Source organism: Oncorhynchus gorbuscha, unplaced genomic scaffold (genome assembly GCF_021184085.1).
Source record: "Oncorhynchus gorbuscha isolate QuinsamMale2020 ecotype Even-year unplaced genomic scaffold, OgorEven_v1.0 Un_scaffold_584, whole genome shotgun sequence".
NCBI lineage: Eukaryota > Metazoa > Chordata > Actinopteri > Salmoniformes > Salmonidae > Oncorhynchus > Oncorhynchus gorbuscha.
In genome coordinates, this window is record NW_025745417.1 from 314,903 (window position 1) to 342,157 (window position 27,255).

Below are 27,255 nucleotides of genomic sequence, written 5' to 3' on the forward strand. Positions count from 1 at the left end.
CCTGGAGGCCAAACTAATATTCATAGAAATGAACTGTCCTGGAAGCCAAACTAATATTCATAGAAATGGACTGTCCTGTAGGCCAAACTAATATTCATAGAAATGGACTGTACTGGAGGTCATCGTTCAATTCAATTATTCCTAGATATATTAAAATCACCACCTAGAAACCCCAGTAAAGCATTGAGGAACTTGGTTAGCCTACTATAAGTAAAGCATTAGGGAACTTGGTTAGCCTACTATAAGTAAATCATTAGGGAACTTGGTTAGCCTACTATAAGTAAATCATTAGGGAACTTGGTTAGCCTACTATAAGTAAAGCATTAGGGAACTTGGTTAGCCTACTATAAGTAAAGCATTAGGGAACTTGGTTAGCCTACTATAAGTAAAGCATTAGGGAACTTGGTTAGCCTACTATAAGTAAATCATTAGGGAACTTGGTTAGCCTACTATAAGTAAATCATTAGGGAACTTGGTTAGCCTACTATAAGTAAAGCATTAGGGAACTTGGTTAGCCTACTATAAGTAAAGCATTAGGGAACTTGGTTAGCCTACTATAAGTAAAGCATTAGGGAACTTGGTTAGCCTACTATAAGTAAAGCATTAGGGAACTTGGTTAGCCTACTATAAGTAAAGCATTAGGGAACTTGGTTAGCCTACTATAAGTAAATCATTAGGGAACTTGGTTAGCCTACTATAAGTAAATCATTAGGGAACTTGGTTAGCCTACTATAAGTAAATCATTAGGGAACTTGGTTAGCCTACTATAAGTAAAGCATTAGGGAACTTTGGTTAGCCTACTATAAGTAAAGCATTAGGGAACTTGGTTAGCCTACTATAAGTAAAGCATTAGGGAACTTGGTTAGCCTACTATAAGCAAAGCATTAGGGAACTTGGTTAGCCTACTATTAATAATAGCATTAGGGAACTTGGTTAGCCTACTATAAGTAAAGCATTAGGGAACTTGGTTAGCATACTATAAGTAAAGCATTAGGGAACTTGGTTAGCCTACTATAAGTAAAGCATTAGGGAACTTGGTTAGCCTACTATCAGTAAAGCATTAGGGAACTTGGTTAGCCTACTATAAGTAAAGCATTAGGGAACTTGGTTAGCCTACTATAAGTAAAGCATTAGGGAACTTGGTTAGCCTACTATAAGTAAAGCATTAGGGAACTTGGTTAGCCTACTATAAGTAAAGCATTAGGGAACTTGGTTAGCCTACTATAAGTAAAGCATTAGGGAACTTGGTTAGCCTACTATAAGTAAAGCATTAGGGAACTTGGTTAGCCTACTATAAGTAAAGCATTAGGGAACTTGGTTAGCCTACTATAAGTAAAGCATTAGGGAACTTGGTTAGCCTACTATCAGTAAAGCATTAGGGAACTTGGTTAGCCTACTATAAGTAAAGCATTAGGGAACTTGGTTAGCCTACTATAAGTAAAGCATTAGGGAACTTGGTTAGCCTACTATAAGTAAAGCATTAGAGAACTTGGTTAGCCAATGGAGAATACGCTTTTCCATAGATTCAAGTCACTGATCATTTTCAAGTTTGGAATTGAACCAATAAATGTTGGTAATTGTAAAGGTTTTTCTCCTCGTTGTCTGAAGGGAAGAGGGGAGTAGGATCGGAGGACCAATATGCGGCTTGTTAAGTGTCCATGGTTCTTTTAATAAGAAATACTCAACATGAAGACAACTGATACAAAAACAATAAACATGAAACGAACGAAAACCGAAACAGTACCGTGTGGTGAAAACCACAGACATGGAAACAAACACCCACAAACAAGCAGTGAAACCCAGGTTACCTAAGTATGATTCTCAATTTATGCTGCAGTAGTTTATGTGTCGGGGGGCTAGGGTCAGTTTGTTTATCTGGAGTACTTCTCCTGTCCTATTCGGTGTCCTGTGTAAATCTAAGTGTGCATTCTCTAATTATCTCCTCTCTTTCTTTCTCTCTCTCGGAGGACCTGAGCCCTAGGACCATGCCCCAGGACTACCTGACATGATGACTCCTTGCTGTCCCCAGTCCACCTGGCCATGCTGCTGCTCCAGTTTCAACTGGCCCGGGCCCTAGGACCATGTCCCAGGACTGCCTGACATGAGGACTCCTTGCTGTCCCCAGTCCACCTGGCCATGCTCCTGCTCCAGTTTCAACTGTTCTGCCTTACTATTATTCAACCATGCTGGTCATTTATGAACATTTGAACATCTTGGCCACGTTCTGTTATAATCTCTACCCGGCACAGCCAGAAGAGGACTGGCCACCCCACATAGCCCGGTTCCTCTCTAGGTTTCTTCCTAGGTTTTGGCCTTTCTAGGGAGTTTTTCCTAGCCACCGTGCTTTTACACCTGCATTGTTTGCTGTTTGGGGTTTTAGGCTGGGTTTCTGTACAGCACTTTGAGATATCAGCTGATGTACGAAGGGCTATATAAATAAATTTGATTTGATTTGATTTGAATCAGAGACAACTAATGGCACCTGCCTCTGATTGACAACCATACTAGGCCGAAACATAGAAATCCCAAAATCATAGAAAAACAAACATAGACTGCCCACCCCAACTCACGCCCTGACCATAGTAAATAAAGGCAAAACAAAGGAAATACAGGTCAGAACGTGACAGTAATAATGACGATGATGTTACAGTTGATGACAGGACAAAGAAAGTGACCAATAGGGTCCCAGTCTGAGTGTAAAATACTTCCATTGAACTGATTCATTAGAGTGGTGACTCCAGCAGAGAGTTCAGAACCAGGAGACACAAATCATTTCCCCACTGACATCTGTAGAAGTTGACATCAATCTGTTTGGCAAGAAAAAAATAAGGCATTGCGCTATACATTATTCCTTAACCCCTGGCATTGAGTGAAACTATAAACAACAAACTGGAATACAGAACAGAAAGTACTATGAGATAAACAATTACAAACTCTAGTAAAACTGAGAAGAAACGAGAGCTGCACAACATATAGATTTAAATGATTGTTATGCTGACACTATTCTCACTCAAAGATAACTGTCAGACCTAGAATCAAAGATCTCACTGCCTTTACTGCAGGTAAAAAATAGCAAAAAGTCAGAAAAAAAAATCCATTACTCTAGAAGTCCTGTGCAGTTAGATAGAACACACCTTCTCCAATCACTAAAGTTACATCACCTCAGAACCGGGTATGAGATCTGCTCACATCAGACGGAGATATCTAGGTAGGTTGACCATCAGTCAGTCTATGGCAGTAGTCAAGGAAGAAGGCTGATTTCAGATCAGTTGATGAAAGCCCTCTGATGGAGTAAGCCCTGTAACATAGAGACGCTGGGAGTCTGGAAGCAAGTGGTGAGTTTAATAATAAACGGAATATGGACCAATACAGGAAACAAGAGTAACCTACAGACATAAACCATAGTCAATACTGCCTGGGGAACCAGAGTTACCTACAGACATGAAACATAGTCAATACTGCCTGGGGAACAAGAGTAACCTACAGACATGAAACAGTCAATACTGCCTGGGGAACAAGAGTAACCTACAGACATGAACCATAGTCAATACTGCCTGGGGAACAAGAGTAACCTACAGACATGAAACATAGTCAATACTGCCTGGGGAACAAGAGTAACCTACAGACATGAAACATAGTCAATACTGCCTGGGGAACAAGAGTAACCTACAGACATGAAACATAGTCAATACTGCCTGGGGAACAAGAGTAACCTACAGACATGAAACATAGTTAATACTGCCTGGGGAACAAGAGTAACCTACAGACATGAAACAGTCAATACTGCCTGGGGAACAAGAGTAACCTACAGACATGAAACATAGTCAATACTGCCTGGGGAACAAGAGTAACCTACAGACATGAAACAGTCAATACTGCCTGGGGAACAAGAGTAACCTACAGACATGAACCATAGTCAATACTGCCTGGGGAACAAGAGTAACCTACAGACATGAAACATAGTCAATACTGCCAGGGGGAACAAGAGTAACCTACAGACATGAAACATAGCCAATACTGCCTGGGGAATGAACCTATGATGGATAGTGCCTAATGATGGAAAGGGAGGTAATGATTGATGAGTGTAAATTGGAGTCCTAAGGTGATGCCTCGTGTAATGATGATGCCAGGTGCATCTAATGATGGATGCCAGTGTGCTAATGATTGATGATGGATGCCAGGTGCGTCTAATGATGGATGCCAGGTGCGTCTAATGATGGATGCCAGGTGCGTCTAATGATGGATGCCAGGTGCGTCTAATGATTGATGCCAGGTGCATCTAATGATTGATGCCAGGTGCGTCTAATGATGGATGCCAGGTGGATCATAACAGTGGGTGTAATGATTGATGCCAGGTGCATCTAATGATGGATGCCAGGTGTGTCTAATGATTGATGCCAGGTGCGTCTAATGATTGATGCCAGGTTCGTCTAATGATGGATGTCAGGTGCGTCTAATGATGGATGCCAGGTGCGTCTAATGACAACCCCTCCTGGACCACCCAAACCCACCCTACAACCCCTCCTGAGACCCCCCCAACCAACCCTCCATCCCCTCCTGGACCACCCCAAGTGCTGATCCAATGAGGTGGTAGACCCATGGATCCTAACAGTGTATAAAGTGCTGATCCAATGAGGTGGTAGACCCATGGATCCTAACAGTGTATAAAGTGCTGATCCAATGAGGTGGTAGACCCATGGATCCTAACAGTGGATAAAGTGCTGATCCAATGAGGTGTGGTGGTAGACCCATGGATCCTAACAGTGGATAAAGTGCTGATCCAATGAGGTGGTAGACCCATGGATCATAACAGTGTATAATGTGCTGATCCAATGAGGTTGTAGACCCATGGATCCTAACAGTGGATAAAGTGCTGATCCAATGAGGTGTGGTGGTAGACCCATGGATCCTAACAGTGTATACAGTGCTGATCCAATGACGTGAGGTGGTAGACCCATGGATCCTAACAGTGGATAAAGTGCTGATCCAATGAGGTGTGGTGGTAGACCCATGGATCCTAACAGTGTATAAAGTGCTGATCCAATGAGGTGGTAGACCCATGGATCCTAACAGTGTATAAAGTGCTGATCCAATGAGGTGTGGTGGTAGACCCATGGATCCTAACAGTGTATAAAGTGCTGATCCAATGAGGTGGTAGACCCATGGATCCTAACAGTGGATAAAGTGCTGATCCAATGAGGTGAGGTGGTAGACCCATGGATCCTAACAGTGTATAAAGTGCTGATCCAATGAGGTGAGGTGGTAGACCCATGGATCCTAACAGTGTATAAAGTGCTGATCCAATGAGGTGGTAGACCCATGGATCCTAACAGTGGATAAAGTGCTGATGCTGATCCAATGAGGTGAGGTGGTAGACCCATGGATCCTAACAGTGGATAAAGTGCTGATCCAATGAGGTGAGGTGGTAGACCCATGGATCCTAGCAGTGTGATAAAGTGCTGATCCAATGAGGTGAGGTGGTAGACCCATGGATCCTAACAGTGGATAAAGTGCTGATCCAATGAGGTGAGGTGGTAGACCCATGGATCCTAACAGTGTATAAAGTGCTGATCCAATGAGGTGAGGTGGTAGACCCATGGATCCTAACAGTGGATAAAGTGCTGATCCAATGAGGTGAGGTGGTCCACATGAGTGTGATCCAAGGTGGTAGACCCATGGATCCTAACAGTGGATAAAGTGCTGATCCAATGAGGTGAGGTGGTAGACCCATGGATCCTAACAGTGGATAAAGTGCTGATCCAATGAGGTGAGGTGGTAGACCCATGGATCCTAACAGTGGATAAAGTGCTGATCCAATGAGGTGGTAGACCCATGGATCCTAACAGTGGATAAAGTGCTGATCCAATGAGGTTGTAGACCCATGGATCCTAACAGTGTATAAAGTGCTGATCCAATGAGGTGTGGTTGGACTTCAGCAGATAAGACAGAGGGAACCTCTTTCCAAAACATGTTCCCTGGTCACTCCCAGTACATATGATTAAAGGACCCCAAGACACCTTGATTACATAGGTCACACAGAGGAGAGGTTACGATTTTCATTAAATTGTGTTTCTAGGTGGAGGGTGAACCCTGTTTCATGAGATTACAATGTATCAGCTGGTGATTAGGATTGTTAGATGAACCCACTAAGTTCCTGATGAACTCCTCTTCAGCAGCTAGTTCCATGGACACAGTGATTTCAATGTCCTTCACCAAGGTCAGATGACCCTCAGTCAACAGTCTCTTTGGTGCATCTTCACTCCGTAGCCACATTCTAGTCTGTCTCTTATGATGTCATTTAGAACACCATTCAACTCAGTGTTCTGATAGGTTCTTTACTGCAGCAGCAAACATTGGTCCTGATTCTCCCTCTTCCTGATGTGTCCTGTGGAACCTGAACCTTTCAGTATTAACTAGTGGTTCTGGTGAAACATGTCCTTTAAGTATTAACTAGTGGTTCTGGTGAAACAGGTCCTTTGGTTACAGAGGTGACTGTGACAATACAGTCAACTCTGGGGTTGTGTTGGGTGAGCCAAGGGTGGCCGAGAACTAATGGTGCAAGGGGTGAGTCCATGAGTAGGAATGATAGTGTCTCAGTGTGATTGCCAGAAGTGATGAGTGTGATAGGTTCAGTGGTGTGAGAAATGTTGGGGAGTTCTTGACCATTGAGAGCGTTGACGGATATCTTGTGCGTGAGTGAGGTGATAGGAATCTGGAGTTTGTGAGCGAGCTTGAAGTCCATGAAATTACCCTCTGCTCCTGAGTCCAGTAAGGCTTGGGTGTCGTGCGTGTGGGTGGCCCATCTTAGTCTTACTGGGAGGAGAGTAGATGATGAGGTCTTCTCTGTGGTGACACCACCCGATAATAGCCTCATGCTTACTACCGGGCCTGATCTTTTACCGGGCAGGAGTGGATAAAGTGGCCCGCTCTACCACAGTAGAGACAGAGTCCTTGGGATCTCCGCCTCTCCCTCTCTTCCCGGGAGAGGCGAGCTCTCCCCAGCTGCATGGGTTCGTGAGCGGAGGCTGAACTGGCCGTGTTCCCGCCGCTGGCATGCCAGTCCTCCGTGTCGTTATACGGTCTGTTAGGGCTCGGCGGCCAATACGACACAGACGAGCGTCGACCCTCAAGGCTAGTTCCACTAGTCCATTTAAACTCCTGGGAAGGTCCAGAACATAAATCTCCTTCTGGATCCGGTCCTCCAGCCCATGCAGGAACATGTCCCACTGCGCCTCCTCATTCCACTGACACTCTGCGGCCAGAGTGCGGAATTGGATGGAGTATTCCGATACTGAACGGTCTCCTTGGCGAAGGTCAGCGAGTAGTCTGGCCGCCTCCCTACCCGCCACGGCCCGATCGAAGACCCTTCTCATCTCCTCGGAGAGTGTCTGGAAAGAGGTGCAGCATGGGTCCTGGTTCGCCCACACCGCCGTTCCCCAAAGAGCCGCTTTGCCTGATTGCAGTGTGAGTACGAATGCTACCTTAGACTGTTCACGGTTGAAGGTCCGTGGCTGCAACGAGAAATGCATGGAACATCTCGTAAGAAAAGCTCTGCAATAGTCAGGATCACCTGAATAACCCTCTGGTGTCGGTAGCCGTGGCTCTAGCTGGGAATCCGGCTCTGGCGGGGCGGGTTGAACTGCCGGTGTAGGTGGCGCAGCGGAACCCCTCAGATGTTGCAATTGTTGGGTCAGCTGGGATACCTGCGTCGCAAGGACTTGTACTGCCCGACCTGTGCTGGAGATGTTCTCCTCTTGTTGATCCATTCTCGTGATACTGCGGGAAATGAATTCGGTCAGACTCGTTGAACTCGCTGCATCCATGGTCTGGTCAGATCATTCTGTGACAATACAGAGGCGGATGCAAGATGCAAGCAACAATGGTTTAATGAATACAGTTTACAGCAGCAACAGGACAGACAGACTGTACTCAGACGGAATCCGACCCAGGGACTAGGGCGCATACTCCGATGATAGCGTGCTGAGAAATCCAGGGAGTGTGTCCGGATGGGTAGGAAGGAGCACAGCAGATAATCCACACAAAGGCGGCGAGAGATGAGCACGGACACACGACACAACCTCAGGGAAGTAACAAGCACGGACACACGACACAACCTCAGGGAAGTAACAACGATCTGACAACAAGAAACACTGGTTACAGAACATATAAAGGGAAGATAAGTGGTTCCAGCTGGCGCAGACAATCAGGCCGAGATTGGGAACCACGCCCACACAAACACGAGAGAGAGAGAGAGAGAGAGAGAGAGAGAGAGAGAGAGAGAGAGAGAGAGAGAGAGAGAGAGAGAGAGAGAGAGAGAGAGAGAGAGAGAGAGAGAGAGAAAGAGAGAGGGAGGCAGTGGATTCATGAACCGTGACAGTGACTTAACAACCAGAAGGTCCATTATAACACAGTGAAGTAGGGCCATGGGACAGGGTCAGAAAGGTCAGTATGTTTGATACCTGGTTACAGAGGTGACTTAACAACCATGAGGTCCATTATAACACAGTGAAGTAGAGGTGGGAGCTAAAAGCAGACATGGACAGTGAGACGGTGTTAGGGGTTCAGGGGTCAAACACTAGAAAAAAATGGGACCTTTTTAAAATAATATGTTGTTAAGTGCAAACACACAAAACAAATTAAAAACAATTTTAAAATAATAAAATTCTCATCCTGCATTTTGTGTTTCTCAAACACTCAGATATTGAAAAACCTAAACACACAAAACAGAAATAATCGATATATAAAATGCACCTGGACAGGTAGAAATGGCAGGGCTGGAAATAGACAGACACATTCTGATCGTGGCTCAGACCTGACCTGAGACACCCAATCAGAAGATGCCATAACAAAGTCCTGACCTGAGACACCCAATCAGAAGATGTCATAACAAAGTCCTGACCTGAGACACCCAATCAAAAGATGCCATAACAAAGTCCTGACCTGAGACTCCCAATCAGAAGATGCCATATCAAAGTCCTGGCCAGTAGGCTATATGGGATTTAATCATCAAAATCCAGAACATTTAACATCTGTCAATAAAACATTAGTTTAGAGCTTTAGTGAAAGGATGGAATGACTTAGTGTTACTACCATTTAGTGGAAGGATGGAATGACTTAGTGTTACTACCATTTAGTGAAAGGATGGAATGACTTAGTGTTACTACCATTTAGTGAAAGGATGGAATGACTTAGTGTTACTACCATTTAGTGAAAGGATGGAATGACTTAGTGTTACTACCATTTAGTGAAAGGATGGAATGACTTAGTGTTACTACCATTTAGTGAAAGGATGGAATGACTTAGTGTTACTACCATTTAGTGGAGGATGGAATGACTTAGTGTTACTACCATTTAGTGAAAGGATGGAATGACTTAGTGTTACTACCATTTAGTGAAAGGATGGAATGACTTAGTGTTACTACCATTTAGTGAAAGGATGGAATGACTTAGTGTTACTACCATTTAGTGGAGGATGGAATGACTTAGTGTTACTACCATTTAGTGAAAGGATGGAATGACTTAGTGTTACTACCATTTAGTGAAAGGATGGAATGACTTCAGAGTGTTACTAACATCATATCAAACATAAAACATTGAATACTGATCTTTTTATTAAACTGAACAATAAAATAAACCCAACATTCAACAATTTCAAGCATTTTAGTGAGTTTCAGTTCACATAAGGACATCAGTCATTTGAAATACTAAATTCATTAGGCCCTAGTCTATGGATTTCACATGACTGGGAATACAGATATGAATATGATTATCAGACACCTTAAAATAAAACAGTAGGAGTGTGGATCAGAAAACCAGTCAGTATCTGGTGTGACCACCATTTGCCTCATGCAGCGCGACACATCTCCTTCACCTTGAGTTGATCAGGCTGTTAATTGTGGCCTGTGGAATGTTGACCCAGTCCTTTTCAATGGCTGTTCAAAGTTGCTGGATATTGGCGGGAATTGGAACACGCTGTCGTACACATCTATCCAGAGCATCCCAAACATGCTCAATAGGTGACATGTCTATCCAGAGCATCCCAAACATAATCAATAGGTGACATGTCTATCCAGAGCATCCCAAACATGCTCAATGGGTGACATGTATATCCAGAGCATCCCAAACATGCTCAATGGGTGACATGTCTATCCAGAGCATCCCAAACATGCTCAATGTGTGACATGTCTATCCAGAGCATCCCAAACATGCTCAATGGGTGACATGTCTATCCAGAGCATCCCAAACATGCTCAATAGGTGGCATGTCTATCCAGAGCATCCCAAACATGCTCAATAGGTGACATGTATATCCAGAGCATCCCAAACATGCTCAATAGATGACATGTCTATACAGAGCATCCCAAACATGCTCAATAGGTGACATGTCTATCCAGAGCATCCCAAACATGCTCAATAGGTGACATGTCTATCAGGCCAGAAGAACATCCCAAACAAATGCTCAATCGGGTGACATGCTGAAACATGAGGTGTGGCAGCAGATGAATGGCCATGGATCTTAAGATCTCTGTGCATTATCATGCCAAACATGAGGTGATGCAGCAGATGAATGGCACCACAATGGGATCTTATCACGGTATCTCTGTGCATTATCATGCTGAAACATATGATGGCAGCAGATGAATGGCACCACAATGGGATCTTATCACGGTATCTCTGTGCATTATCATGCTGAAACATGAGATGATGGCAGCAGATGAATGGCACCACAATGGGATCTTATCACGGTATCTCTGTGCATTATCATGCTGAAACATGAGGTGATGGCAGCAGATGAATGGCACCACAATGGGATCTTATCACGGTATCTCTGTGCATTATCATGCTGAAACATGAGGTGATGGCAGCAGATGAATGGCACCACAATGGGATCTTATCACGGTATCTCTGTGCATTATCATGCTGAAACATGAGATGATGGCGGTGGATGAATGGCACCACAATGGGATCTTATCACGGTATCTCTGTGCATTATCATGCTGAAACATGAGGTGAGATGAATGGCACCACAATGGGATCTTATCACGGTATCTCTGTGCATTATCATGCTGAAACATGAGGTGATGGCAGCAGATGAATGGCACCACAATGGGATCTTATCACGGTATCTCTGTGCATTATCATGCTGAAACATGAGATGATGGCGGTGGATGAATGGCACCACAATGGGATCTTATCACGGTATCTCTGTGCATTATCATGCTGAAACATGAGGTGATGGCGGTGGATGAATGGCACCACAATGGGATCTTATCACGGTATCTCTGTGCATTATCATGCTGAAACATGAGATGATGGCGGTGGATGAATGGCACCACAATGGGATCTTATCACGGTATCTCTGTGCATTATCATGCTGAAACATGAGATGATGGCGGTGGATGAATGGCACCACAATGGGATCTTATCACGGTATCTCTGTGCATTATCATGCTGAAACATGAGGTGATGGCGGTGGATGAATGGCACCACAATGGGATCTTATCACGGTATCTCTGTGCATTATCATGCTGAAACATGAGATGATGGCGGTGGATGAATGGCACCACAATGGGATCTTATCACGGTATCTCTGTGCATTATCATGCTGAAACATGAGATGATGGCGGTGGATGAATGGCAACAATGGGATCTTATCACGGTATCTCTGTGCATTATCATGCTGAAACATGAGATGATGGCGGTGGATGAATGGCACCACAATGGGATCTTATCACGGTATCTCTGTGCATTATCATGCTGAAACATGAGATGATGGCGGTGGATGAATGGCACCACAATGGGGTCTTATCACGGTATCTCTGTGCATTATCATGCTGAAACATGAGATGATGGCGGTGGATGAATGGCACCACAATGGGATCTATCACGTTCAAATTGCCATCGATAAAATGTACTTGTGTTCGTTGTCCGTAGCTTATGCTGAACAAAAAAATAAACCCAACAGTATGTGTGTGTTTGTCCTGTGTGTGTGTGTCTCAGTGTGTGCATCCTCCGTGTGTGTGTGTGTGTGTCTAGTGTGTGTCCACTGTGTGTGTGTGTCCTCTACGTGTAAATGTGTGTGTGTGTGTCAGTGTGTGCCCTCTGTGTGTGTCCTGTGTGTGTGAGTGTCCAGCGTGTGTGTCAGTGAGTGTGTGTCCTCTGTGTGATTGTGTGTGTCCGCTGTGTGATTGTGTATGTGAGTGTGTGTGTCCTCTGTGTGTTTGTGTGTGTCCAGTGTGTGTGTGTGCCAATATGTATGTGTGTGTATGTGTCAGTCTGAGTCTGTGTCCAGCGTGTGTGTATGTGTCCTGTGTGTTTGTGTGTGTGTGTCCTGTATGTTTGTGTGTCCAGTGTGTGAGTGTGTGTGTGTGTGTCCAGTGTGTGTGTGTGTGTGTGTCCAGTGTGTGTGTGTGTGTGTGTCCTGTGTGTTTGTGTGTCCAGTGTGTGAGTGTAGTGTGTGTGTGTATGTGTTTAAGGTTATTATTTACAGAGTCACTGAGGAATCATCATGAACCCTAAACCCAGGATAGAGGGGCTCAGTGAATGTGGAGGTGAATGTGTACAGGTGGGTCAGTGTGTCAGAGGAGGCTCTATAGAAGGACAGAGTGCCGGCTGGCCAGTCCAGATACACTCCTACTCTGTGGGAGCTGGAGGAGGGGACGACTATGGTAGTGGGATTCTCATTGTGCCAGGCAATGTAACTGTTGTGAGAGCAGAACAGACTCCAGGACTTGTCATTCCATCCAAGACAACAATCAAGACCCCTTCCTCTCCTGTTGATTCCTTTATATGTCACTCCTATATCAGCCCCTCTCCCACTCCACTCTATCTCCCAGTAACAGCGCCCAGTCAGACCCTCTCTACACAGCACCTGTCCACAGTCCTCAAATCTCTCTGTGTGATCAGGATACGGCTGTTCCTCTCTCCTCCATGTCACCTTTCTGTTCTCCTCAGACAGAGAGAGGCATCTGTCTACTGTGTTTGGGTCCAGTGTGAGATCACAGACATCTGATGGATGAAACCAGACACAATATTAGAAATCATCATCATTCACATTAGAATGTTAACTCACTTTTCACTAATTCATTTAATGTAGATGTTTCTAGGTATCAAAAGGAGAAGTTAAGGTAACTTGAGACTTGTTGAATGATCATATGTTATACTGTATGGTAATATAAAACACACTTATTCCTATTAATTACACACACACACACACACACACACACACACACACACACACACACACACACACACACACACACACACACACACACACACACACACACACACACACACACACACACACACACACACACACACACACACACACACACACACACACACACACACACACACACACACACACACTCAAAGCAACTCTTTGTAATCTTTGGTGTCCCTGATTTCTGCTTCTGTAGAACTACAGCTGATATTTAATATAACCAAGTTAGTAATGATGGTGGTCTTTGACTTTGACTTAACTTGAATTAAGACTTATTCTTAGTCATATTCTTCACAGCAGTCAACACTCACATTTTCTAAGTCCAGGTTTCATTCTGTTCTCTCCACCATGTTCCACACTGTAGCGGTAAGCAGAAGAACAGACAGTCATTGAGGGATACACCTGAACTCACACACACACACACACACACACACACACACACACACACACACACACACACACACACACACACACACACACACACACACACACACACACACACACACACACACACACACACACACACACACACACACACACACACACACACACACACACACACACACACACACACACACACACACACACACACACACACTGGACACACAGGACACACACGCAGGACACACACACACACACACACACACACACACACACACACACACACACACACACACACACACACACACACACACACACACACACACACACACACACACACACACACACACACACACACACACACACACACACGCAGGACACACACACACACACACGCAGGACACACACACACACACACACACACACACACACACACACACACACACACACACACACACACACACACACACACACACACACACACACACACACACACACACACACACACACACACACACACAGGACACACACGCAGGACACACACACACAGGACACACACACACACAGGACACACACTCACACCCAGTCAGCATATAACTTTGTCCAAGTGGTGATAAAACCTCTTGAAGCTAGGGAGCACTATTTTTATGTTAAGAAAAGTAAAGGCCTATTCCTCAGGACCAGATGCTAGAATACGCATATAATTGACAGATTATGATAGAAAACACTCTAAACACTCTATTGTCTGTGAGTATAACAGAACTGATATTGCAGGCGAAACCCTGAGAAAAATCAAACCAGGAAGTTGCTTCTATTTTGAAAACTCCATCAAATCAAACCAAATCACATTTTATTTGTCACATACACATGGTTAGCAGATGTTATTGGTCACATACACATGGTTAGCAGATGTTATTGGTCACATACACATGGTTAGCAGATGTTATTTGTCCCATACACAGGGTTAGCAGATGTTATTGGTCACATACACATGGTTAGCAGATGTTATTGGTCACATACACATGGTTAGCAGATGTTATTGGTCACATACACATGGTTAGCAGATGTTATTGGTCACATACACATGGTTAGCAGATGTTATTGGTCACATACACATGGTTAGCAGATGTTATTGGTCCCATACACAGGGTTAGCAGATGTTATTGGTCACATACACATGGTTAGCAGATGTTATTGGTCACATACACATGGTTAGCAGATGTTATTGGTCACATACACATGGTTAGCAGATGTTATTGGTCACATACACATGGTTAGCAGATGTTATTGGTCACATACACATGGTTAGCAGATGTTATTGGTCACATACACATGGTTAGCAGATGTTATTGGTCACATACACATGGTTAGCAGATGTTATTGGTCACATACACATGGTTAGCAGATGTTATTGGTCACATACACATGGTTAGCAGATGTTAATGCGAGTGTAGCGAAATGCTTGTGCTTCTAGCTCCGACAATGCAGTGATAACCAACAAGTAATCTAGCTAACAAATCCAAAACTACTACCTTATAGACACAAGTGTAAGGGGATAAGGAATCTGTACATTAGATATATGAATGAGTGATGGTACAGAGCGGCATAGGCAAGATACAGTAGATGGTATTGACTGCAGTATATACATATGAGATGAGTATGTAAACAAAGTGGCATAGTTAAAGTGGCTAGTGATACATGTATTACATAAGGATGCAGTAGATGATATAGAGTACAGTATATACATATACATATGAGATTAATAATGTAGGGTATGTAAACATTATATTAGGTAGCATTGTTTAAAGTGGCTAGTGATATATTTTCCATCATTTTCCATCAATTCCCATTATTAAAGTGGATGGAGTTGAGTCAGTTTGTTGGCAGCAGCCACTCAATGTTAGTGGTGGCTGTTTAACAATCTGATGGCCTTGAGATAGAAGCTGTTTTTCAGTCTCTCGGTCTCAGCTTTGATGCACCTGTACTGACCTCGCCTTCTGGATGATAGCGGGGTGAACAGGCAGTGGCTTGGGTGGTTGTTGTCCTTGATGATCTTTATGGCCTTCCTGTAACATCGGGTGGTGTAGGTGTCCTGGAGGGCAGGTAGTTTGCCCCCGGTGATGCGTTGTGCAGACCTCACTACCCTCTGGAGAGCCTTACGGTTGAGGGCGGAGCAGTTGCCGTACCAGGCGGTGATACAGCCCGACAGGATGCTTTCGATTGTGCATCTATAGAAGTTTGTGAGTGCTTTTGGTGACAAGCCAAATTTCTTCCGCCTCCTGAGGTTGAAGAGGCGCTGCTGCGCCTTCTTTACAATGCTGTTTGTGTGGGTGGACCAATTCAGTTTGTCTGTGATGTGTATGCCGAGGAACTTAAAACTTGCTACCCTCTCCACTACTGTTCCATCGATGTGGATAGGGGGGTGTTCCCTCTGCTGTTTCCTGAAGTCCACAATCATCTCCTTAGTTTTGTTGACGTTGAGTGTGAGGTTATTTTCCTGACACCACACTCTGAGGGCCCTCACCTCCTCCCTGTAGGCCGTCTCGTCGTTGTTGGTAATCAAGCCTACCACTGTTGTGTCGTCCGCAAACTTGATGATTGAGTTGGAGGCATGCGTGGCCACACAGTCGTGGGTGAACAGGGAGTACAGGAGAGGGCTCAGAACGCACCCTTGTGGGGCCCCAGTGTTGAGGATCAGCGGGGTGGAGATGTTGTTGCCTACCCTCACCACCTGGGGTGGCCCGTCAGGAAGTCCAGTACCCAGTTGCACAGGGCGGGGTCGAGACCCAGGGTCTTGAGCTTGATGACGAGCTTGGAGGGCACTATGGTGTTAAATGCCGAGCTGTAGTCGATGAACAGCATTCTCACATAGGTATTCCTCTTGTCCAGATGGGTTAGGGCAGTGTGCAGTGTGGTTGAGATTGCATCGTCTGTGGACCTATTTGGGCGGTAAGCAAATCGGAGTGGGTCTAGGGTGTCAGGTAGGGTGGAGGTGATATGATCCTTGACTAGTCTCTCAAAGCACTTCATGATGACGGAAGTGAGTGCTACGGGGCGGTAGTCATTTAGCTCAGCAACCTTAGCTTTCTTGGGAACAGGAACAATGGTGGCCCTCTTGAAGCATGTGGGAACAACAGACTGGGATAGGGATTGATTGAATATGTCCGTAAACACACCAGCCAGCTGGTCTGCGCATGCTCTGAGGGCGCGGCTGGGGATGCCGTCTGGGCCTGCAGCCTTGCGAGGGTTGACACGTTTAAATGTTTTCCTCACGTCGGCTGCAGTGAAGGAGAGTCCGCATGTTTTAGTTGCGGGCAGTGTCAGTGGCATTGTATTGTCCTCAAAGCGGGCAAAAAAGTTATTTAGTCTGCCTGGGAGCAAGACATCCTGGTCCGTGACTGGGCTGGATTTCTTTTTGTAATCCGTGATTGACTGTAGACCCTGCCACATACCTCTTGTGTCTGAGCCGTTGAATTGAGATTCTACTTTGTCTCTATACTGACGCTTAGCTTGTTTGATTGCCTTGCGGAGGGAATAGTTACACTGTTTGTATTCGGTCATGTTTCCAGTCACCTTGCCCTGATTAAAAGCAGTGGTTCGCGCTTTCAGTTTCACGCTGCCATCAATCCACGGTTTCTGGTTTGGGAATGTTTTAATCATTGCTATGGGAACGACATCTTCAATGCACGTTCTAATGAACTCGCACACCGAATCAGCGTATTCGTCAATGTTGTCGTCTGACGCAATACGGAACATATCCCAGTCCACGTGATGGAAGCAGTCTTGGAGTGTGGAATCAGATTGGTCGGACCAGCGTTGAACAGATCTCAGCGCGGGAGCTTCTTGTTTTAGTTTCTGTCTGTAGGCAGGGATCAGCAAAATGGAGTCGTGCTCAGCTTTTCCGAAAGGAGGGCGGGGCAGGGCCTTATATGCGTCGCGGAAGTTGGAATAGCAATGATCCAAGGTTTTTCCAGCCCAGGTTGCGCAATCGATATGCTGATAAACTTTAGGGAGTCTTGTTTTCAGATTAGCCTTGTTAAAATCCCCAGCTACAATGAATGCAGCCTCCGGATATATGGATTCCAGTTTGCAAAGAGTCAAATAAAGTTTGTTCAGAGCCATCGATGTGTCTGCTTGGGGGGGAATATATACGGCTGTGATTATAATCGAAGAGAATTCCCTTGGTAGATAATGCGGTCTACATTTGATTTTGAGGAATTCTAAATCAGGTTAACAGAAGGACTTGAGTTCCTGTATGTTGTTATGATCACACCATGTCCCGTTAACCATAAAGCATATGCCCCCGCCCCTCTTCTTACCAGAAAGATGTTTGTTTCTGTCGGCGCGATACGTGGAGAAACCAGCTGGCTGCACCGTCTCCGAAAGCGTCTCTCCAGTGAGCCATGTTTCCGTGAAGCAAAGAACGTTACAGTCTCTGATGTCCCTCTGGAATGCTACCCTTGCTCGGATTTCATCAACCTTGTTGTCAAGAGACTGGACATTGGCGAGGAGAATGCTAGGGAGTGGTGCACAATGTGCCCGTCTCCGGAGTCTACCAGAGGACCGGTTCGTTTTCCCCTTTTTCAAAGTTGTTTTTTGGGGTCGCCGGCTGGGATCCATTCCGTTGTCCTGGGTGAAAGGCAGAACGCAGGATCCGCTTCGCGAAAGTCATATTCTTGGTCGTACTGATGGTGAGTTGACGCTGCTCTTATGTTCAGTAGTTCTTCTCGACTGTATGTAACGAAACCTAAGATGACCTGGGGTACCAATGTAAGAAATAACACGTAAAAAAAACAAAAAACTGCATAGTTTCCTAGGAACGCGAAGCGAGGCGGCCATCTCTGTCGGCGCCGGAAGTAGTATACATGTTCCATAGCCTCACATTGCTCCATTTAAAGGGATATCAACCAGGTGTCAACAGTCTTCAGACATAGGTTCAGGCTTTTATTTTGAAAAATGAGCCAGAACGATGACATTGTGTCAAGTGGTCACATGAGTTTTGCTCGCGCAACAGAATATGGACAGCTATTGTTTTTCCCTCTCCTACTGTGAAAGACATTTGCGGTTGATATATTATTGATTATATATTTTAAAAACAACCTGAGGAATGTGTGCAGGTAGGCTACAGGAGCGCCTTGGTTAAGTGATTGTTTGACAATCAGATGAAAACATAATGACTGGTTGTGTTTATGCCACAATTAGAAGGCATAGGCGTGTCCATAAGGCTGGGGAAGCTGGGGAAGCTTTCACTAAAGTACATTTGAAGTAGCTTCTTTAAAACAAAAACTGTAGATTGTTTGAAATCGCATAGCCCACAGGCTAATTGATTATAAAAAAAACGTTTGACATGTTTCTGTGGACATTATGGAAACTATTTGGAATTTTCATCTGCGTTTTTGTGACCGCTCTTTCCTGTGGATTTCTGAACATAACGCGACAAACAAACGGAGGTATTTTGAATCTAAACATAATCTTTATGGAACATTTGTTGTGTAACTGGGAGTCTCGTGAGTGAAAACATCCGAAGATCATCAAAGGTAAACGATTAATCTGATTTTCGTGACCAAGCTACCTGAATCTAAGTGTACTTAATGTTTTATCATGCGATCGATAAGAAGCTTGGATTGCTTTCGCTGTAAAGCAAAATTTCAAAATATGAGATGACAGGTGGATTAACAAAAGGCTAAATTGTGTTTTGCAATATTGCACTTGTGATTTCATGAATATGAATATTTTTTGTAATATTATTTGACTGAGGCGCTATGCTATTCAGCGGTTGCTGATGACAATTATCCCGTTTAAGGGATGGGCAGTCAAGAAGTTAAGAATGTGAACATTGACATAAACCCTCTACATACTTGAGTTTCTCCAGTCTGCAGTGTGGATCCTCCAGTCCAGCAGAGAGCAGTCTGACTCCTTTGTCTCCTGGGTGATTGTAGCTCAGGTCCAGCTCTTTCAGGTGTGAGGGGTTTGACCTCAGAACTGAGACCAGAGAAGCACAGCCTTCCTCTGTGACCAGACAGCCTGACAGCCTGCAAAGAGTCAAATCATATTAAAACCACACTGCTATTCTTTGGTGGTGACATATTCAACATATTCAGATATATCGGTGTTCTGAAACCTGTCATATCTATTCATAAATGAATGTATCATTATTATAAATTATCATAATATTACTTGTAGAGAGAAACATGTATAGTACAAATATTATAGTAGACTGACCAGACCAGTTTAAAAAGCAGTATCAGTCAAAAGACACACAGTGAGGTATCAGATTTAGATTGTATTGAGTATACAGTCCACACCATATCTTTTTTGACAGTGAGGTATCAGATTTAGATTGTATTGAGTATACAGTCCACACCATATCTATTTAGACAGTGAGGTATCAGATTTAGATTGTATTGAGTATACAGTCCACACCATATCTATTTGGACAGTGAGGTATCAGATTTAGATTGTATTGAGTATACAGTCCACACCATATCTATTTTGACAGTGAAACAAACATTTTACATGTGTCTCTATACTCCAAAATGTTGGACTTGGGATCAAATGTTTCACATGAGGTGACAGTATATAATGTCAACATTTATTTGAGGGTATTTTCATTTCAACATTTAGAAAAATAAAAGCACTTAATTTAATGTATCTAGCCCTTTGTGTATCTAGTCCCCCTATTTGAAGTCATAAGATTTCTGACCACTCATAGACTATTAAAGTAGTCACAAGTTGGTCCCATATTCTTTGAACACAATAACAACATCAAGCCTGTGACTGCCATGATTGAGAAAGATCATGAATAATAATGAGTGAGAGAGTTACAGAGGCTACAACAAAACATGCTAACCTCTCACCATTACCAATAACAGACTACAACAAAACATGCTAACCTCTCACCATTACTAATAACAGAGACTACAACAAAACATGATAACCTCTCACCATTACCAATATCAACTCCCCTCCAAAGTCTCCGACCACTACCTTGTATCCTTTTCCCTCTCGCTCTCATCCAACACTTCCCACACTGCCCCTACTCGGATGGTATCGCGCCGTCCCAACCTTCGCTCTCTCTCCCCCGCTACTCTCTCCTCTTCCATCCTATCATCTCTTCCCTCTGCTCAAACCTTCTCCAACCTATCTCCTGATTCTGCCTCCTCAACCCTCCTCTCCTCCCTTTCTGCATCCTTTGACTCTCTATGTCCCCTATCCTCCAGGCCGGCTCGGTCCTCCCCTCCCGCTCCGTGGCTCGACGACTCATTGCGAGCTCACAGAACAGGGCTCCGGGCAGCCGAGCGGAAATGGAGGAAAACTCGCCTCCCTGCGGACCTGGCATCCTTTCACTCCCTCCTCTCTACATTTTCCTCCTCTGTCTCTGCTGCTAAAGCCACTTTCTACCACTCTAAATTCCAAGCATCTGCCTCTAACCCTAGGAAGCTCTTTGCCACCTTCATCTCCCTCCTGAATCCTCCTCCCCCCCTCTCCTCCCTCTCTGCAGATGACTTCGTCAACCATTTTGAAAAGAAGGTCGACGACATCCGATCCTCGTTTGCTAAGTCAAACGACACCGCTGGTTCTGCTCACACTGCCCTACCCTGTGCTCTGACCTCTTTCTCCCCTCTCTCTCCAGATGAAATCTCGTGTCTTGTGATGGCCGGCCGCCCAACAACCTGCACGCTTGACCCTATCCCCTCCTCTCTTCTCCAGACCATTTCCGGAAAATAACCTCACACTCAACGTCAACAAAACTAAGGAGATGATTGTGGACTTCAGGAAACAGCAGAGGGAACACCCCCCTATCCACATCGATGGAACAGTAGTGGAGAGGGTAGCTAGTTTTAAGTTCCTCGGCATACACATCACAGACAAACTGAATTGGTCCACTCACACTGACAGCGTCGTGAAGAAGGCGCAGCAGCGCCTATTCAACCTCAGGAGGCTGAAGAAATTCGGCTTGTCACCAAAAGCACTCACAAACTTCTACAGATGCACAATCGAGAGCATCCTGGCGGGCTGTATCACCGACTGGTACGGCAACTGCTCCGCCCTCAACCGTAAGGCTCTCCAGAGGGTAGTGAGGACTGCACAACGCATCACCGGGGGCAAACTACCTGCCCTCCAGGACACCTACACCACCCGTTGTTACAGGAAGGCCATAAAGATCATCAAGGACATCAACCACCCGAACCACTGCCTGTTCACCCCGCTATCATCCAGAAGGCGAGGTCAGTACAGGTGCATCAAAGCTGGGACCGAGAGACTGAAAAACAGCTTCTATCTCAAGGCCATCAGACTGTTAAACAGCCACCACTAACATTGAGTGGCTGCTGCCAACACACTGTCATTGACACTGACCCAACTCCAGCCATTTTAATAATGGGAATTGATGGGAAATGATGTAAATATATCACTAGCCACTTTAAACAATGCTACCTTATATAATGTTACTTACCCTACATTATTCATCTCATATGCATATGTATATACTGTACTCTACATCATCGACTGCATCCTTATGTAACACATGTATCACTAGCCACTTTAACTATGCCACTTTGTTTACTTTGTCTACACACTCATCTCATATGTATATACTGTACTCGATACCATCTACTGTATGCTGCTCTGTACCATCACTCATTCATATATCTTTATGTACATGTTCCTTATCCCCTTACACTGTGTATAAGACAGTAGTTTTGGAATTGTTAGTTAGATTACTTGTTGGTTATCACTGCATTGTCGGAACTAGAAGCACAAGAATTTCGCTACACTCGCATTAACATCTGCTAACCATGTGTATGTGACAAATAAAATTTGATTTGATTTGATTTGATTTTGATTTTTGAGACCTTCTCCCTTACCTCACCTCGCTCATCAACTCATCCCTGACCGCTGGCTACATCCCTTCCGTCTTCAAGAGAGCGAGAGTTGCACCCCTTCTGAAAAAACCTACACTCGATCCCTCCGATGTCAACAATTACAGACCAGTATCCCTTCTTTCTTTTCTCTCCAAAACTCTTGAAAGTTCCGTCCTTGGCCAGCTCTCCCGCTATCTCTCTCAGAATGACCTTCTTGATCCAAATCAGTCAGGTTTCAAGACTAGTCATTCAACTGAGACTGCTCTTCTCTGTATCACGGAGGCGCTCCGCACTGCTAAAGCTAACTCTCTCTCCTCTGCTCTCATCCTTCTAGACCTATCGGCTGCCTTCGATACTGTGAACCATCACATCCTCCTCTCCACCCTCTCCGAGTTGGGCATCTCCGGCGCGGCCCATGCTTGGATTGCGTCCTACCTGACAGGTCGCTCCTACCAGGTGGCGTGTCGAGAATCTGTCTCCTCACCACGCGCTCTCACCACTGGTGTCCCCCAGGGCTCTGTTCTAGGCCCTCTCCTATTTCTCGCTATACACCAAGTCACTTGGCTCTGTCATAACCTCACATGGTCTCTCCTATCATTGCTATGCAGATGACACACAATGAATCTTCTCCTTTCCCCCTTCTGATGACCAGGTGGCGAATCACATCTCTGCATGTCTGGCAGACATATCAGTGTGGATGACGGATCACCACCTCAAGCTGAACCTCGGCAAGACGGAGCTGCTCTTCCTCCCGGGGAAGGACTGCCCGTTCCATGATCTCGCCATCACGGTTGACAACTCCATTGTGTCCTCCTCCCAGAGCGCTAAGAACCTTGGCGTGATCCTGGACAACACCCTGTCGTTCTCAACTAACATCAAGGCAGTGGCCCGTTCCTGTAGGTTCATGCTCTACAACATCCGCAGAGTACGACCCTGCCTCACACAGGAAGCGGCGCAGGTCCTAATCCAGGCACTTGTCATCTCCCGTCTGGATTACTGCAACTCGCTGTTGGCTGGGCTTCCTGCCTGTGCCATTAAACCCCTACAACTCATCCAGAACGCCGCAGCCCGTCTGGTGTTCAACCTTCCCAAGTTCTCTCACGTCACCCCGCTCCTCCGCTCTCTCCACTGGCTTCCAGTTGAAGCTCGCATCCGCTACAAGACCATGGTGCTTGCCTACGGAGCTGTGAGGGGAACGGCACCTCAGTACCTCCAGGCTCTGATCAGGCCCTACACCCAAACAAGGGCACTGCGTTCATCCACCTCTGGCCTGCTCGCCTCCCTACCACTGAGGAAGTACAGTTCCCGCTCAGCCCAGTCAAAACTGTTCACTGCTCTGGCCCCCCAATGGTGGAACAAACTCCCTCACGACGCCAGGACAGCGGAGTCAATCACCACCTTCCGGAGACACCTGAAACCCCACCTCTTTAAGGAATACCTAGGATAGGATAAAGTAATCCTTCTCACCCCCCTTAAAAGATTTAGATGCACTATTGTAAAGTGGCTGTTCCACTGGATGTCATAAGGTGAATGCACCAATTTGTAAGTCGCTCTGGATAAGAGCGTCTGCTAAATGACTTAAATGTAAATGTAAATAACAGAGGCTACAACAAAACATGCTAACCTCTCACCATTACCAATAACAGAGGCTACAACAAAACATGCTAACCTCTCACCATTACCAATAACAGAGGCTACAACAAAACATACTAACCTCTCACCATTACCAATAACAGAGGCTACAACAAAACATACTAACCTCTCACCACTACCAATAACAGAGGCTACAACAAAACATGCTAACCTCTCACCATTACCAATAACAGAGGCTACAACAAAACATACTAACCTCTCACCATTACCAATAACAGAGGCTACAACAAAACATACTAACCTCTCACCATTACCAATAACAGAGGCTACAACAAAACACAGAGGCTACAACAAAACATACTAACCTAACCTCTCACCATTACCAATAACAGAGGCTACAACAAAACATACTAACCTCTCACCATTACCAATAACAGAGGCTACAACAAAACATACTAACCTCTCACCATTACCAATAACAGGGGCTACAACAAAACATGCTAACCTCTCACCATTACCAATAACAGAGGCTACAACAAAACATGCTAACCTTTCTCCATTACTAATAACAGACACTACAACAAAACATGCTAACCTCTCACCATTACCAATAACAGAGACTACAACAAAACATGCTAACCTCTCACCATTACCTCACCATTACCAATAACAGAGGCTACAACAAAACATGCTAACCTCTCACCATTACCAGTAACAGAGGCTACAACAAAACATGCTAACCTCTCTCCATTACCAATAACAGAGGCTACAACAAAACATGCTAACCTCTCATATGGTGTGGACTATGTGTGCCTGGTAAACACATGTGGATCTGTTGATTAGTTATCACTTGTTGTTGCAAAGAGATCATCATGACTTCACAAACACACTGTTAAATTAACACAAGTCGTGTAGAGGGACAATTGCAGATGCAATTGGCTTATTCTCTCAAAGAACATATATATTCATCTTCCGTCTCCAAGATTTGTATGGTCATAATGTTATACTAATGTGAAAATAAATACATTGATTCAAAAAGTTTTTCAATAATAAATATTTTTCTCTAAACAGGGGATACAACAAAACATGCTAACCTCTCACCATTAACCTTAAATAAAAGGTGACATTCTGTACTGTCTCCTAATATGAAACATTATATCTCAAATCCAAAATGCTGGAGAATAGCACCAAATGTAAAACTACAATTCACTGTCCAAACACATATGGTGTGGACTATGTGTGCCTGGTAAACACATGTGGATCTGGTGAACAGTTATCACTTGTTGACCAACTACAGGAATACTGACCTCAGAGTCTCCAGTTTACAGCGGGGATTCCCCAGTCCAGCAGAGAGCAGCTTCACTCCTGAATCCTTCAGGTCATTGTTCCTCAGATCCAGCTCTCTCAGGTGTGAGGGGTTTGACCTCAGAGCTGAGACCAGAGAAGCACAGCCTTCCTCTGTGACTAGACAGCCTGACAGCCTGCAAAGAGTCAATTCATATTAAAATCACACTGATATTCTTGGTGGCGAAAATAGTGGCAGTATATTTGTTTTTAACGTTCAGATTCATCAGCTTTTCATAAATGAAGGAATGTTTCATGATTATAAATGATCATAATATTTATTGTAGAGAGAAAAATGTATACTACAAATATTTGAGCACTGATCAGACCAGTTTAAAAAGCAGTATCAGTCAAACGACAGACAGTGAGGTATCAGACTTAGATTGTATTGAGAATAAAGCCAACACCATATCTATTTTGACAGTGAAGCTGACATTTTAAATGTGACTCTATACTCCAGCATTTTGGATTTGAGATCAAATGTTTCATATGAGGTGACATTGACTCATTTGCAGTTTGTTTTGGTAGTGTTTTGCCCAATAGAAACTGAATGGTGTATGATGAGTAATATTCTGTCTAAGAGAGTAGATAAAATGTTTCTAAACACTACTAATTAATCCTGATGATGCCATGACTAATACAAATCATTAACAAATCATTAATAATAATGAGTGAGAAAGTTACAGAGGCTACAACACAACACTCTAACCTCTCACCATTACCAATAACAGATACTTCAACAAAACATGCTAACCTCTCACCATTACCAATAACAGACTACAACAAAACATGCTAACGTCTTACCATTACCAATAACAGAGGCTACAACAAAACATACTAACCTCTCACCATTACCAATAACAGAGACTACAACAAAACATACTAACCTCTCACCATTACCAATAACAGAGACTACAACAAAACATAATAACCTCTCACCATTACCAATAACAGAGGCTACAACAAAACATGTTAACCTCTCACCATTACCAATAACAGAGACTACAACAAAACATGCTAACCTCTCACCATTACCAATAACAGAGACTACAACAAAACATGTTAACCTCTCACCATTACCAATAACAGAGACTACAACAAAACATACTCAAGAACCTCCAGACGCTAACCAGCTAACTAGCTACAAGCTATTTAGTCATTGTTAGTTTTTTTAACCTGGATAACACTCGCCAGTCCAGCTTCCCTGCCCATCCACCGCTGCCCCCTGGACACTGATCTCTTGGCTACATAGCTGATGCACGCTGGACTGTCCATTAATCACGGTACTCCATTCTGCTTGTTTGTTTTATCTGTCGGCCCCGTTGCCTAGTCAACGCCATTTTACCTGCTGTTTGTTGTGCTAGCTGATTAGCCTCACCTACTGTTTTAACTAGCTTTCCCAAATCAACACCTGTGATTACTGTATGCCTCGCTGTATGTCTCTCTCAAATGTCAATATGCCTTGTATACTGTTGTTCAGGTTAGTTATCATTGTTTTAGTTCACAATGGAGCCCCTAGTTCCACTCTTCATACCCCTGTTACCTCCTTTGTCCCACCCCCCCCCACTCACCCATTACAACCAGCATGTCCAGAGATACAACCTCTCTCATCATCACCCAGTGCCTGGGCTTACCTCCGCTGTACCCGCACCCCACCATACCCCTGTCTGCGCATTATGCCCTGAATATATTCTACCATGCCCAGAAACCTGCTCCTCTTATTCTCTGTCCCCAACGTTCTAGGCGACCAGTTTTGATAGCCTTTAGCCGCACCCTCATACTACTCCTTCTCTGTTCCCCGGGTGATGTGGAGGTAAACCCAGGCCCTGCATGTCCCCAGGCACCCTCATTT

At 44.5% G+C, this 27,255-nt stretch overlaps 2 protein-coding genes across 6 annotated transcripts in view; one reads left to right on the forward strand and one right to left on the reverse strand.

Moving 5' to 3' along the window:
• LOC124018858 overlaps positions 1-27,255 on the forward strand; it is a 292,551-nt gene that overhangs the window by 165,354 nt on the left and 99,942 nt on the right. The window lies entirely within an intron of this gene.
• Positions 1-27,255, reverse strand: part of LOC124018853 (NLR family CARD domain-containing protein 3-like) — a 111,947-nt gene that overhangs the window by 42,191 nt on the left and 42,501 nt on the right. Inside the window, exons 7-11 of one of the 4 annotated variants that reach the window (XR_006835688.1) lie at positions 25,367-25,540; positions 19,461-19,634; positions 13,533-13,579; positions 12,421-13,007; positions 12,253-12,330 (exon numbers count right to left, since the gene is read on the reverse strand). The exons of 1 other annotated variant lie outside the window; for it this stretch is intronic. Coding sequence is in view for 2 of the 3 variants with exons in the window: in XM_046334147.1 (XP_046190103.1) it covers positions 12,484-13,007; positions 13,533-13,579; positions 19,461-19,634; positions 25,367-25,540 (919 nt within the window). In the remaining variant the exon portion in view is untranslated. 2 more of the 4 variants (XM_046334147.1, XM_046334149.1) reach the window with 2 other exon arrangements.